The sequence below is a fragment of the Asterias rubens genome, chromosome 10 (genome assembly GCF_902459465.1).
Source record: "Asterias rubens chromosome 10, eAstRub1.3, whole genome shotgun sequence".
NCBI classification, from domain to species: Eukaryota; Metazoa; Echinodermata; class Asteroidea; order Forcipulatida; family Asteriidae; genus Asterias; species Asterias rubens.
In genome coordinates this window covers 19,192,547-19,208,070 of record NC_047071.1, presented here as the reverse complement: position 1 = coordinate 19,208,070, position 15,524 = coordinate 19,192,547, and the positions used below count along the sequence as shown (strand labels likewise).

Below are 15,524 nucleotides of genomic sequence, written 5' to 3'. Positions count from 1 at the left end.
GACGTTTCAACCATAGTCTTAATCGAGAAAGCTTCGGTTATGGTCGAAGCATCAAAACATCAGGCCATTAACTGCATGTATGCCGTCCTTTTTGGTTAGTTAAAATTAAGCAGTTTGCAATAACAGCTTATTCTTTGTTCCCAGTCGGTTAAAAACGACGACTTGTTGTTATAGACTTTCATAAATCAATTATTATAACTCAAACACAATTCATTTTACGTCATACTTACATCATCATCAATAGTGTCAGCTTTAATTTCATCCTTTTGGTAAGCATTGCGAAATAAGAATAAGAACAAAGTTTCAGGGGCAGATAATGTTACCCAAAACTTATTTCTTGTCGTCCAAACCGTCCCGTATGGAACATTAAATCGCCAAGAACTTGTATAAATTAGTCAATTTGGTTAATATTTATAATAGCCGCAAGTTTACTATTATGTATAGTTTATTCTTAATATAAAGGATTGTGGTTTGACCTCATAGAAACCGACGACAAAATAAGAGTGTTTTCTGCTCTACCAGCCAGGCTTCTGATGGGTGATACCAAAGCCTACATCCGTATATGGACTGTAAAAGGGGTAACCCTGTTTCAGCCCCAGGAGTAGGTGGCAACGGCCTCTGGAATAAAAACCAGTTGGTTTGTAGCCCACACCTTAAAGTGTCCTTCAGGCCTGGGTGACTGGCGATTTACATTAAATTACCTGTGACATTTTGGAGGTGTTATCACTGTCATTATCCATCTTCTCATTTGCATTGAATCCCTCGTTATCATTTGCCTCCGCCCCGCCCCCTCCTCCTTCGATTTTCTCAAGATTCTGAAGCTGAAGCTTTCTCATCTGATCTCGCCTCTCTTTCCTCCTCCGTTTCTTCTCGGCCAACCTCTTCAGTTTTTCCGCATCCATGTTAAAGATGTTTTCTCGGATTTGCTGGGCCTTCTTCTCCTTTTCCTGGTAATAAATACACAAAAAAAGCTTGTTATGCGCACACAATGACACGATCTTGGTAGAGATTTACAGATGCGTGGCGCAGCTGAAGAAAAAAGCCTGTCACCCAAGGAGTGTTGAGACTTTGGTTAATTGAGGAGAAGCATCGCCGTGATACCTCGTTTCATAATAAACTATGTACATTTTTGACAAATTATTAATAGAGTTCGATTTGGACATCGGACCCCTTTCTCTTGATTGGGTACCTTTTTAAAAATGTCCATAGATTTACATTAAACTTACAGGGTTTGAAGATAATGATAGGGGAATGTTTCCCTTCAAATATTACTTACTGAGGTGCTGTAGTTTTTGAGAAATGAGTGAAACAATGTAATGAAAATACGTTTGTAAATGATTAAAATAGTTTTCGTCTCATGAGACGAAAATCATTTTCATGAAATTGTTTTACTCATTTCCCAAAAACTACAGCACCTCAGCACGTAATATTTCCAGGGAAGCTTTCTGCTATCATTATCTTCAAACGGTGTAAGTTTAGTGTAAATCTGTGGACATTGTGTTTTTGTCCTACAAAAGCTACATACACCCTTTAACGTGCATTACACAACACACACTTGTTAGGATAGGTCAACTACTGGTTGGTACCCTACCTTGCCCTGGTTCTCCATCTCCTCTGTGTATGCAAGGAAGACAACAGCGAGCATAAGATTGATCAAATAGAAGGATCCCAACATCACGGCTAGGAAGAAGAAGACAACACTCCAACCACCCATAGCTGCGATAACCTGAATTTAAAAGATACAATTTTAATTATTACTGTATTTTTTCTCTCCAGACTTTAAACTGTGTCACTGGTCAAGTAATTCTGCTGCTGGCATCGATCTGAACATTTGTGTTTGTTTAATAAACCATTTAATGAATGTTCATGTTTGTTGTGTTGTCATTGATTCTACCTCTTTGCACTGAGACTATTAGGGTCAAAAAGTCAGGCCATTAACTATTGTTTGCATTTATACCATAGGTCCTTTCGGTTGGTAAGAACTTGCAACAGCTAATTCAATTTTCAGAAAAAAGTATGATAACATTTTCTGAGAGCTGATTGGTGAAATCATTTTGTTTTGTTGATATTTGAATCCTGTATATAGATCTTGAAATAAATAAGTAAATAAAAAATATATATATAAAAAAAATTTCCAAATGATTTACGGGATAATCAAAGTCGGACCTTTATCCTTGAACAACTTACCAAGTTATAAGTGTTTTCCCAGAAGTCGAGAGTGAATATTTGGAAACAAGTCAACATTGCCCAGCCGATGTTATCAAAACTAGTGTAGCCATATTGACCATTCGGGTTTTTTCCGATGTCTGGAAGACACGTGTAGTTCGTGTCACCCATGCATGTACTGTAAGACAAAGAAATGCCATTTAATTCTATTATCCGTTGCATTCCTTATTCAACACACAAATCGATGTTATAAAAGTACATTAATACATACTGAGATATTAACAACAAAGGTATTCAAACTTTGAATGGTGGAAGTGTTACTAAGAGAGGTTTGCGGAAACACCCCATTAGCATTCTCAAGCATTCTCCAGAAAACGCTCCGAGCATTCTGATCGAAACGTTGTTTTTAAGACCAACACTTTTCACACATGGTGTTACCGCAAACCTCTTCTAGAATGTATGGTTAATGGATGTACAGAACTAATACGAGGGGTTTGTACCTCATTCTATGGACAGCTAAAAAAAACACACAAGACGAACAAACATGGCCACACACAAAGCATCATACAGGAAAACAATACTAAGGAAGATCAACTAATTGAACATGTAGGCTATAGTTATAAAGTGTTTCAAATGCGCACACCAACCAACTTAGATTGTTTATAATGTTTGGCTTTCATCAGACGTAGCATTCTTTTTGATATAAAATTGATAAAAAGTACGATCGTTCAATAATTGCTTAATATTATTGTTCTTCCAACCAACTTTCAATTCAGAGTTGTTGTTTGATTTGTTTCTAAAATTAAATGTTACAAAGAATAAATAATATTTGACATTTTGTTTTATTAATCCCACTCACCTCACACCGGTGATATTATTGCAAACAAGGGGCTCGTCATTCCAATATTTCCAATGGGCTGTAAACAAAACAAAATGGTGTAATCAGCATTAGGCTAAATACTGCATAAAAAACCTGACACGTTCCTTCGTATAGAGCGCTTAAAGCTTTGAAAAGCGTCCGCCATTTTGTAGAAACAAATGACAGTGTGTGTTAGCTCAAGAAGTAAAAAAAAACAGACAATTTTGAAACTAGATATGTGCGTGAATCATTATATTCTCCCTATATAAAATACCTTCCAATATTCAATACAAACGCTTTTATAGCCCAAATCGCCCAACGTGTCTGTTTCAGCTACTGCAGTAACGGCTTGTTGCACACTTTTCTGTGCTTTTGTGTTTACAGGCTTTATAAAATTGGGAAAAGAACCCGGACCCCTTAACCAAGTTTGTAAGCCCGAAAATTGTCCTTTGTAATTCAGTACCAATTCCTTTAAGTCACTGAAATGAAAAGTTATACTCACTTTCATTCTGGATGAAGTTATAATAAAACTCCTCCGTTTCATTAATTGCAGTTATATTGATATTCAGGACACACTTCTGTCTCAAGACGCCCATGTACAATTGCAAGGAGACCAGGGCGAAGATGGCTAGAACGAAAACAGTCAGTAAGAAGACTTCACCCAACATCTTGGCTGATCGAAGTAGAGCGTTGATTATACTTTTCAAACCTGTCAAAAGAAAAAAGAATTTAGTTTACTTGTGATGCACGTATTTCTATTTTTTGCATTCTGTCGAGACATCTTTTGTTCTTTCCTTTTTTTCCTGTAGTTATGAACCACCCTATGGAGACCCTTAGTTTCCCCTTTTATGTTTTGTTTTCGGTCTTCATAAGTAGTAAGTATGAAATCATATAGTTTTTCGTATAAAAGACTCACAAAAAAAACCATGGTAAGAGTTTAAAGGCAGGGTATACTTTCAAAGACCAGGTTCCCCACTTGGTGTATCCCACCATGCATAAGTAACAAACTTGTGAACAATTAAGCTGAAATGCTCATCAAAGTTGCAAGAAAATAGTGACAGAGAAAATGCCCCTTTCGCAAAGTAGTGTTCTCAGATGCTTGGAAAAGAAGCCTTTTCCCTGATTCAAATTTGTTGGTGAAATATTAACTCTTTCTATTGAACTACAATAACATAAGGTTGTGGTTTCTAACAATGTTTTATTTGTCAACAGCTCTCCAGTGCTCGAAAAGTCAGGCCATCTTGTGCAATTATACCACTTGTCCTTTTGGTTGATAAGCAGTTTGCAACAGCTAAATCTATTTTCAGATGTGAAGGAACTTACAGAGATAAAGAAAACAGACACTGAGATAACAAACTCACCTGGTATGACCGATATTGTTTTAAAAGCTCTCAGAACCCTGAATGTCCGAATACCAGAGAGATTTCCGACTGGTACTCCTCCAAACTCTAAAATGAATGTGACATATCTAAGAAAGAGAAACAGAATAAAGAACCATCTCATTAAAGCCATTATACACTTACACAAAATGAATAAAAAGTTCACAGATTTACAAATAATTTACAGGGTTTACAGAAGGTAATGGTGAAAGACTTCTCTTGAAATATTGTTCCATGAAATGCTTTACTTTTTGAGAAAACATCAAAACAATATTAATTCTCGTTAGCGAGAATTACGGATTTATTTTAAACTTATGTCATGACACGGCGAAACGCGCGGAAACAAGAGTGGGTTTTCCCGTTTTTTTCTCCCGACTCCGATGACCGATTGAGCCTAAATTTTCACAGGTTTGTTATTTATATATATATATAAAAAAAGTTGTGATACACGAAGTGTGGGACTTGGACAATACCGTTTACCGAAAGTGTGTAATGGCTTTAAATTACGTTAATTATTCATTCTATAGAGAGGTTCTGAGATGATTATTTTATTTTCCTTTTCTATTATTTTCCTATTTTCCAACAAAAGCACTGTCCACTCATTGCTTCCCTGTCCAAATAAATATCAAGAGGGGGTCTGGATACAAAAGGGAGCTCAATTGAAAGGTTTACATCAGTTTCACCCTCAAGCTTTTGTAAAATAAGAGAAGGCACTTAAAACATTATGTCATGAAGAAAGCACTGTAGCTCCAACACTTTGGAACAAGCTACCCATCCACATTCAAGCAGCTCCTTCATTGGACACTTTCAAATCTCAACTTAAAACCCATCTGTTTTGCCAATCTGGTTATAGCGCTTAGAAACTTCCGTATTTAGCGCTCTATAAATGTTGTAATTATTATTTATTATTATTATTTTCGCTGAGCGGTGTTTCCGCCAGAATAATGCAAAATCTGAAGAACCTCCAAATTAAGTAAGGATTTTAATTAAGTACTCACGCTAAAACGATAACTGAGAAGTCCAGCCAGTTCCATGGATCTCGTAGGTAGGTTTTCTTTTGTAAAATAAAACCTCTGGCGATTATCTTAACAACCATTTCTACTGTGTATATTCCAGTAAAGACATATCTGTGGGGAAAAAATAAAGTGAAATAAGAACCAAATTGGAAGCAACGGAAACATTTTAAACATTTCAGTTGGAATGTTTAGGAATCTTTTCCAATTGAGATCTGAGACAAAATATCACATTTCTATTATTGCTAAATATGTATATGTGATTTGCGACAGTAGAATGGTAGCAAAACAAGTTCACAAAGAAAAATCCACAAAGCAAAGTAGGTGGTTATGTTTTTCGCAAACAAAACATATATTGATACCTCACCATGCAAGGGCTCATAACACACAAATATTTGTGAGTATTCACCAAAATATGAATATGATATTTTATATTTGCTGCTCTTTCTTTCATTGGTTTATTTATTATCGCACCTTTTGACATTCTCCATGTGCTAGGAATGATGTGAGTTTTGTATTGTATTAGGATGACGTGAGTGGTAATGGCCATTTTTAAAAGGTTATTATGCTTAAATTTCAACAAGATTAAGTACTTACTCTGCTACTGCTAACAGCACCGAACTGGAAACACAAAGGGGGGAAATGATTAACAGAACAAGTTAGTTTACAAAGAATGAGTGGAGTGATTATATCAATCATGAACAAAATAGTAAAAGCATGTTCCAAAAGTCAAAGTATTTTAAAAACCATTAAAATGTTTTTTTGAATCGTTTGATTGTTTTAATCCAAATATAAATGTAGATATAAATTAGAATCAAATTGATCTGTGGAAATGTAACTTCAAAATGTGGTACCGTTTTTGAGATATCACCAAAAATATTGGGTGGTTATGTCCTTGCAGGGAGATTAATCCATATAATTGGAAGACAGAATCTGAGAAATATTTCATGCATGATGCATTTCTCAGATTGAACCAGTGTTTTACCCCTTAAAAAACATGTTGTGGGCCTACATTATCAACAGCTATACCTCAAAGTCAGTGACAGTTGTCATGGTTATTAATGTTTGGAGTATACCATCACTTAAATCCAAACGTGTTTTACTCTGAATTTACTTTTACAAACTATTCCAAAGCTATATCTGAAATGGTTGTTGTTGAAATGAAGAAAGGCAAACCTCGGAAACATCCATATAACCAATGATTTAATGATCTAATAGTTGATGACATTAAATTGTTTTAGCCATAATATGAAGCCAAAAGGGGAAAATAATTTTGTTAACTTACTCTTCTGCGTTTGGATCAAACTTGGGTGCATCTAATGCCAGGAAGACGCAGTTGACTAATATAGTCAGGATCACGAAGACATCAAAAAATGTAAAGCAAAGTGTTAAGGTCAAACGTTGAAGTAAACTGAACAATTTGAGAACAGGACTTGAAAATCAAATTATCGTTGCGTAAAGAGCAATTGAGTCAAAACTGAAAATACACATTTCAAACTAGCGTCATTCAATCAATCATTTTGTATGAGGACAAAAAAGAAGTGAGCATGTTCCATAAGAAGAGCAAGACCTTATGCATGTTTTGAGAAATGGTTTAGAATTTTGTTTGTAGCTTAGTTTAGTTTATTATTTTTTATTGCACATACATCAAAATACACCATGGTGTTAAACGGTAACCACAAACAGACACGCAGGCCAACTAAATTGGGTCCCTCGATCACACATTAGAATAAAACAAACAGACAGAGACAAAGGCAAAAATGCAAAAAAAAACAACTGTAAAGGAAACACAGAGCTATATTTAAAGTATAAATATTACAAAATCACTATTTAGTATATTATAATGTAACTTTGACGGCAGTTTAAAAGGATATTGGTTGGTGAGGACGTAGAGCATGAACTTCCTGATGGGGTTTAGAGGAGAGAGGAGGAAACATGACTCGGTACTGCTAAGTCGGAACAGGCTACTCTTGCCGAATCGCTTGCCAACCACACAGAATGTCTGGAGGACAAGTGGAGAAAAATCAACCCGTTATCAAAACATCGAAAATGTCATTTTTGTCCTCAATTTATAAGGATATTAATTTTGTTTTTTTATCCATACACCGATGTGTGTTAGCACAGGATTTCCAAAGACCTACGTTATGCAATAACTTTTTGCTGTATAATATAGTATAAACAATTAATGGCATGTTTGATTTGTTTCAGTAGTTCAGTGAAATATGCACTTACTTTGTCAAAATTTGCACAATAAAATGAAAATATCTCTTCCATAATTCTTAGTATTAAAAACAAATGATTTGCTTTAGTTCCTTTATATGTGTTTTTTAGTCAATGTTTTGGGGGTGTGTGTGTGCTTATGATGTAGTGTTTGTTCGTAGATACGGGCAACAACAGCTTTTGCTTCACCCTAGGCCTACGTGTCGCTTGTTATGTGATTATTTATACAACTTCCGTGTAAAATAAATTGTTAGTGTTATTACTTACTCCCCAAGTCCCAATCATGACTTAAATTACTTTAATTCTTTCTCGCTTAACTCCCCTTCAACTCCCCGTATACAATTCTGAGGGACTGTTTTTCTCAAGGTTTTTCACAAAAGATGCTAGCATGTTTGGGTGCCTAGGGTGGTCGTTACTTGAATGGTCGGACAAGTAATTGCTAGCGTCTACTGTATTCATCCATTGAACATTTCCCAAGAAGAGCGCAAAGTGTTGTCGAATGATGTTGTATTGTGCGTTCTGAAACTGGTAAAGGGGGAAAGTGCGACAGACACAAATTGAACCATTTCCGGGACTATATATGTACTCGTACCGTTCTTGATTATTTACATTAGTGTCTTATAACACCAGATTGTGGGATTGATATCGAATCTTATTTAAACCTCATCAATCCTTGTTGCATATTTATTTTATATCGCTTCTGCTTAAACTGTTCTGCCATCTTGTCGCTAATATTATGAACTCGTTGTGTTTTGTTTGTTTGTCTGACTGGCTGTTTTTACAAGCTTCTGCTTATCAAAACAACCCGTACTCTATTCATTAAATTTATGTTAACTGTTACTTAATGATATTGTTGCTTTACTCCGTAGATGTAATTGTCGACATTGTTTATGCAAGTATGGAAATAAATGTGTATTTGAATTGTATTGAATCGAAAATTGAATGAACTGAAACATGTGATTTGAATTTGTAGTGAATTAACCTGAAGTTATTTGTACAGTATAGCTTGCATTATCACCAAACGTATTACCAATTGTTGCTGTTTTATTTATTATATTTTGATGCGGACAATAAACCGAAAAATAAATATCTAAGCTACGAAAAAGAAAGAACGAACAAAAGCTCAACAAATTCAACATTAATTTATTGTTTACCGCAAAGTTATTATAAAGGAAAAAAAATAATGTACAAATTTCCACATTAAGACAAACAAACACGATTGCTCGATATGCTTGGATTACAGCTAGTTGTCCATAAATATTTTCAAACTGAAAATCAGAGTAGCTGCGCATTTTCCTAACAATTTAATTGAATGAATTTTGATAAGAGAAGGTGAAATTTCCAAAACACATAATTGAGAACTCTTTAAATACAAGATTTAAGAAGAAGAAGAGCTACTCGAAGAAATGTGTTTACTCTTTTGAGGTCTTCGCAGCCACTTCACAATGAGAGAAAAGCTTCTTTTACAGATGAAGTACAAAAGAGATGTGTGTTTGTAAGACCTCCAAGACGTCAGTACAAAACGCGCTTAGAGGGCTTCAAACAAATACTTTCAGTTGAAGAGTTTTTACCCCCTGCACCCGATTGCTATAGAAGAAGCACTCCTGACGGACGGCTAAGCTAACTGTTCGTCTTCTGTGTCGTGGAGATTTCGGACTTAAATCTTTGGTGTTTCTGAAAGATTTTGATGGATTTAGGGAACCTATTTAGAGCTTTTTTTTTTTTTAAGTTTGGTTTATTAGGGAGATTGATTGCATCACAATCCAGGCTAAATAAGGCTGATTATACTGCAGTGAAAGAAGGATGGATAGAAAATAGAAAAAAAAAAACCAAAAAAAAAACCGCTGCCAAAGTACAAACCATGTTGCTTGCATACCAACTGTTTTTGCAGTGAAATACGAAAAGTTGAGATATCGAGAAAAACAAACGTTACCAATGTACAAATCAAGTTGTTGATTTTATATCATGGGTTTGCTTAAAGAATACTGTGTGGTTTGTTTCTATTAAGATTTTAGCACAATTTAGCTGTTGACCAAATAAAGCAAGGAACCATAATAACAATGAACACAAAACTATAAAAGAAACTGTTACATAAATTGTTTCTAAACATAAACAATAAAATGTAAAATTATTTGTCAACAAAAATGTAACCGGTAGGCATACTTATCATTTCTGTGTTTAATCTCAAATCACTTCATTTAATTATTTTGTCTTAAATCAAGCTGCAACCACAGACGTTGGGTTGAACTTAAGCTTACGATTTTATATTTGTTTTTAATTTGTTCCTAAGAAAAGGCAACGGTACAAATGTGAAAACAAACGATCCAAAACATGTCCAATACGTGCATTGAGCCATCTTGGCTTGACGCCCTTAATTATTCATTGCCCTTTAATTGATGTCATTGACATTACCAATGGAAGAAAGGTAATGTTTAAACAGCTTAATTGAAAGCTCAAAACCACACAAATTAATGTTACAGTGCCAATTAAATACGTGTTACTGTTGTAACCGCTTATAACAAGAGTGCCTGTGTGTGTTACCATGCTCTTGGCGAGTATATTGCTGCCCAGAATCGGCATTTTGTGTTATTCGTGAATGACGTCCCATTTTCAAGGCGCTACTTTCTCCACAAAACAGTTCAAGCTCAGAAATTTCACAGTGCCAATTAAATACGTATAATTTGTGTGTACTCGTTTATATGAATAGTGCTTAGCTCGTGGTGTGACCATTATAATAAGAGTGCTCTTGGCGAGTACATTGTTGTCCAGAATCGGCATTTTGTGTTATTTTGGAAAGACTGTCCCATTTTCACGGCTCTAAAATGTTGCGCTGAAGCAGAAAACGGGGACAGTAGAAGCGCAACGTCCGTGGAAAGCAGAGCCATTAAAAAAATGGACCCCAAGCGCATTCCAAGGGAAGTTGAATGTAAAGTTCTGTTAACAATTTAAAAACACACTCATTAATGTTCAAAACATCTTAAATTGAATTGTTGTGCCTTGTTTTTTTCTCCAATGGGTTCTTAGCTAATGCAGTGATTAGGTTCGCTTTTCTGAGAGTCTTTGGCTTCATAACCATAATAAATGAAATACAATAAAAACAACTGAATGCGTCCATGGTAAGATTTACAAATAACATAGAGCCATTGTAAATATTTTTAACTTGAAATAAAACGACAAAATAACCATCGAATATAACTTGGGGAATTGCCTTCCACGTCCTTTTAAGTATCTTTTAACGAATATATGTCCACCAACCAACAGCCCAACAGCCATGTTGTTGACAAGAAAGTTTATAAAATGCCAATATGAAACTTTTGTCTGTAAAGTTCCACTGTCTTCGCCCTAGCGATAGCTGGATCTCTTGACGTCACTGAAACAGGCGGGAACAAGGAGGGATCGATAAACGGCAGGGTCGGGCACCAGTCCCGTGAAGGGTCGGGCACCAATCCGGTGCAAGGTTGGGCTTCTAGTGGTGCAACCGGACAACAAGGAGAAAATAATATCGAACGGTGTGATCCGAAGGGGGGATGGTATTGAATTAGTTTCTTGTTTGAATCGATTGTTTGTGAGACAAAATAGCAACCAGAATTTACCGGGGGATTGTGTTTTTCCCACTTAAAAATGCTTAAGCACTTTACGAAACTTATTTTGTATTGGGATTACAAAATCTCAAAAGAAATGGAAATAATTATCACTTCCAAAATGATGGAAGGTGCAATCAAATGCTTGTTGTTTTGTTTCTTTTCTGAATTTGAAAGATTATTTTCATTTTAAAATTAATTCAATTTGTCCCCCAAAATATTCCCTCACCTTGGAGTGTGAATGCCGTGTTTAATATCCTGAACTAATTGAATTTATAAGTTTGATTTGATCTAAATTGAATTGAATTCACAACACACACACATGTATTTGCAGCCACATGGTGAACTGAAATTGTACAAATTTTCGCTGTACATTATTTTAGAAAAACCTTTCTCAGGTCACTCAATTTTCTTAACAAGGGATTTGTTTTAAGGGAAAATTGAACATTATTATTATTATTAGAACTAAAAATTGCAAACTGTGAAAGAGTGAAGTTGTGACAATAATGACGGCTGCATAACGTTAACCAACAATCTTTATAAACTAACCCCTAACACACCGCAAACACTGGTGTTAAATTGACTCTTTTCTTCGTCATCTGTACATCTACGCCATTTCAGTGTTGTCACAAATTGATACCAGAAAGAATCAACTAAAAACCTTTGGTAATAACTCCAAACAATTACAATAAAAGCTTACTTTGTTAAGAGATTCGGACAGATGTTGATATTCTAAACAGATTGTTAGAAACAACCCCTTTGAAGTAATGTAGTTTCAGGGAAAGAGATAATGTTTCACCCCGAAATTTGAATCCGAGAAAGACTTCAGGTATGAAGCCTTTCTCGGGCGCCTGAAAGCACACAATTCTATGCAACATGAGTGTTTTTCTGTCATTGTTTTCTTGCAACTTCGACATCCAATTGAGCACAAAAAAAATCCAAATGTATACGCTGTGACACACCAAGTGACGACAAAGGTATTTATTCTGCCCTCAACACCAAAGTTGTTCCAGTGCTGTTAAATGTCCGGCACCGTAGCTCTTAAATTTATATTTGAAATCAGCATCTTCTTTTAAATGAGAAAACAACGAAAAGCTAGAAGGCATCACTTATAAATCAAGAGGGGTTGTATCCTAAAATATTAATTTCTTCCGTTTTTTTTAGAGGTAAATACTACCAAAGTTGCAGCTAATCTAAAACAGGAAAACTACAACAATATTTGTAACTCAATTTCTAAGTTACCAAAATGTTTGTTCAAAGGTTCACATTAGTTGTCAGATGTAATGTAGTCGTCGAAATGCTACAATTTTGACTCAAATTTTTGTGACGAAATGCTCTCTTGTCGCTGTCGTTTTTTCATACTGAACGGTTCTCATTGGTCCAAATTTTTATTAAAATTGTGTCATTTATGACAAATAAATTATATCAATTGTTTTTTAGGGGACCGCATTTATTCCACAGGCGTTTCTAAAACCCGAAATGAAATGGTTTCCAAAAACATCTTACAAAGATTGTCTTTAAGTGAGACTCCGAAACTACAGCATGCCTGTTATTGTGTGCACAATATAAACATGCCTTAATCGCGTCTCGATTTGTTGATCAGGTATAATAGACACCTGTTGGTTTATTTTCAGGAATTATAAATATGACTTTGTGAAAGGATTATCAATGTTTTTTCTTTTAAATGTCTCTCGTCAGCTAGCAAGCTCGATGGACTGGGGGTAGAGATTTCCGCTCTAGGCAGAGACGTGGCCTAAAAATCACGCTCGAATAGCCCATTTTTAGCCGAGGATTTTTGGAAAGCTCCGAGTATACAGAGCTTATGGATGGGTAAATTATATACTATTTCCATTATGCTATTATATAATAAAACTTTATTTTACCACTACAGGTGCGAAGATCAAAATCAGACAACCCAAATAAGCCCCCTGTTAGCATTGAATGATGACTGTAATTATGTTTAAAATGTAGTCTCCAAATGTTGAACTAACGCTGTAAGAATTCAAAATCGGGAAAACGGAATTCCATCATCAGGTAGCCGTGAGATATTTGTTACCCCCATGACGAGATTGATTAAGTATAACCCCCCCCAGTGTGTCACTACAGGTTGATAGTTCCAACCCCAGCTAACCCACGAGGGGCCAGTGGGTTAAACCGCCATCTTGACATGTCCTACACATAAAGGTCTCACCTGTTTACTAGTTTGTCAAAGCGCAGAATTAAGAATACCATCGGTAATAATGTACTAGATTATTTCTGTTCATATTGTTTGAACAACACGCACTAATGCCAGCCTATAAATAAAAACCTAGTTGGTTCGATTTTTTTAATCCGAACTTTCTTATTTTTACGCAGTTTTTAAACATTCTTACATCACAGCTGATGACCTAAAGAGCCTTAACATAACACTTTATAGTAAAATATGTTTAATGTTTTGTTTATGTGTACAGTTAAATCTTTTATTTTGTAGTTTTTATGCAATCGCTTACGTTGTATTCAAGTGTTTTCAATCCAAATATTTTTATATAACGTTGCTAAAAAAATATATATCTAAAAAACCTGCTAGTATATGTACTCAACCACTTGTGATATGAATCTTTTTAAAATGATCGTAAATGTTTAGACGCATATTGAATAAAAATCATCGAGCGGACGAGTTGGTGAACACGAGAGGATGGTTGTATACTGAGTTTTTAAAGACTTGTTGAAAACAAGAAAGAGAAAATAATAAGACGTGAAATGAGAAACGTTTAAGAAGGAAGGCGGGTGAAAGAGAAGGCAAGTGAAGAAGAAACAGTTATTTATATATTTGTTGATTTCTTGTTTACCTGTTCATCATGTCGCACTGCATCCAGCTCCTCAATCGGCTTCCCATAAAGAGACTTTGGGAATGTTCCGAGCGACTCCGGTAAATCTTTACCATCCGCCAGATCCGTATCATAAACTTTCCCGGTCTCAACCTCTTCCTCTTCCATTTCCGACATCAGGCTGAGCCGGCTAAAAGCCCGCTCTGCCGTGGGCTGTGCATTATTCGCACTGCCCTTCAACTTCAGGTTCACCAGCGCTTCTTTTGTGAGCGCTTTAAAGTTCGGATTCGGACTTTTGTCGGTCATTTTGCTGTTTTTGGTATGTATCATCCCTTCAGATGGAACTGCAAGTTGTTCCCAAGACGAAGGGATTTTAACCTATCACCTCTTCACGATAGGAATCAGTTTATCATTCAACGCCGATGTCTTGAGTCTTAGCGCCGCCATTTTAAGAGGGTTAACTCCAGCCCGCTCCCATTGGTCTGTTTCATCTCAGTCTAAAACAATTGCAACCAACAGCTGAATTGAAGTTGTTACTACCACTAATGTGCCTTGCTGGACTCTTATCTAGACGTGTAGCATCTTGGTTTCTTAGAGTTTTACCGTGAAAGCAGAACTTATTAGTCCAAAATGGAGTCCGGTTGTAGTTTGTGTCCCCCGTCCAAGCACCACCACTCACCGAATATCGATCGTCGTTGCAACCCGATGTTATGTCCAAAACACCACCACCATGGCCACTCTAGTTTACAGGTTCGACGATAACCGGCCACTCTTTCTTACAGGTACGATTGTAATCTCTCATAAACTGTACTTCTTTCACTTTACAAGAACTTTGGAGCAATTTCATCAACTCGTTAATGGTCGTAATGGCTGTGACAGTTATATTCCAAACGAGAGTCCCACCAACAACCACAACACAATATCAATTTGCTAATAGGTAGACGTTATGGTCCTTGTGATCTAAGTTGATCTATATGCACGGCCACTGTCTACTGTATTCGGATAGGATTAAGTTATCTGAGGGGGGCCATCTTCAAGGAGTTGATCCCCAGTTACCATAGCACTCACTATTATGCCGGGTTGGATCCCATTCAACGCGCATGCGTCACTTACTATACACGTATAGATATTTCATTGTTACGTTAATTAGTGCTCTGGGAGATTTCTACACAGCTTTTGTGTGGCCCCTTTACTTGCCGTAATCCCCTTGGATGGTACCATCTATTCTCTCGCTGTTTATGTAAGACATGTCGGTCTAGTGGGCTGTTATGGGATATCGATGGTGTACAAAAAGCACTCAGCTTCGGCTGAGAGCAGCAAATTTGTTGACCTTGTGATGGAGAACATCATTGAGGAGTTCAACTTTAGAAGCGGTAGACGCATCCTCTTGACACACGCCCTCTCTTACCCGACCCCTTAATCCTAAATCTTCAATGCATGTTTTTTTTATTAGTTGTTGAATTTAAAATGTATTTTATTAAAATCAAAAAGTGTATGTA

General features: G+C 36.1%; 1 protein-coding gene across 2 annotated transcripts in view; it reads right to left on the bottom strand.

The window, feature by feature from the left end:
• Window positions 1-14,994, bottom strand: part of LOC117295296 (sodium channel protein 1 brain-like) — a 28,098-nt gene extending 13,104 nt beyond the window's left edge. The window contains exons 1-12 of one of the 2 annotated variants that reach the window (XM_033777854.1): window positions 14,047-14,994; window positions 7,292-7,419; window positions 6,703-6,792; window positions 6,015-6,038; window positions 5,403-5,531; window positions 4,387-4,493; window positions 3,528-3,734; window positions 3,026-3,083; window positions 2,188-2,344; window positions 1,592-1,726; window positions 702-947; window positions 231-263 (exon numbers count right to left, since the gene is read on the bottom strand). In XM_033777854.1, coding sequence (XP_033633745.1) covers window positions 231-263; window positions 702-947; window positions 1,592-1,726; window positions 2,188-2,344; window positions 3,026-3,083; window positions 3,528-3,734; window positions 4,387-4,493; window positions 5,403-5,531; window positions 6,015-6,038; window positions 6,703-6,792; window positions 7,292-7,419; window positions 14,047-14,355 — 1,623 coding nt within the window. In that variant the 5' untranslated portion in view covers window positions 14,356-14,994. The remainder of the gene's footprint in view (window positions 1-230; window positions 264-701; window positions 948-1,591; window positions 1,727-2,187; window positions 2,345-3,025; window positions 3,084-3,527; window positions 3,735-4,386; window positions 4,494-5,402; window positions 5,532-6,014; window positions 6,039-6,702; window positions 6,793-7,291; window positions 7,420-14,046) is intronic. The other variant, XM_033777855.1, reaches the window with a different exon arrangement.
• Between the last annotated feature and the right edge of the window lie 530 nt (window positions 14,995-15,524).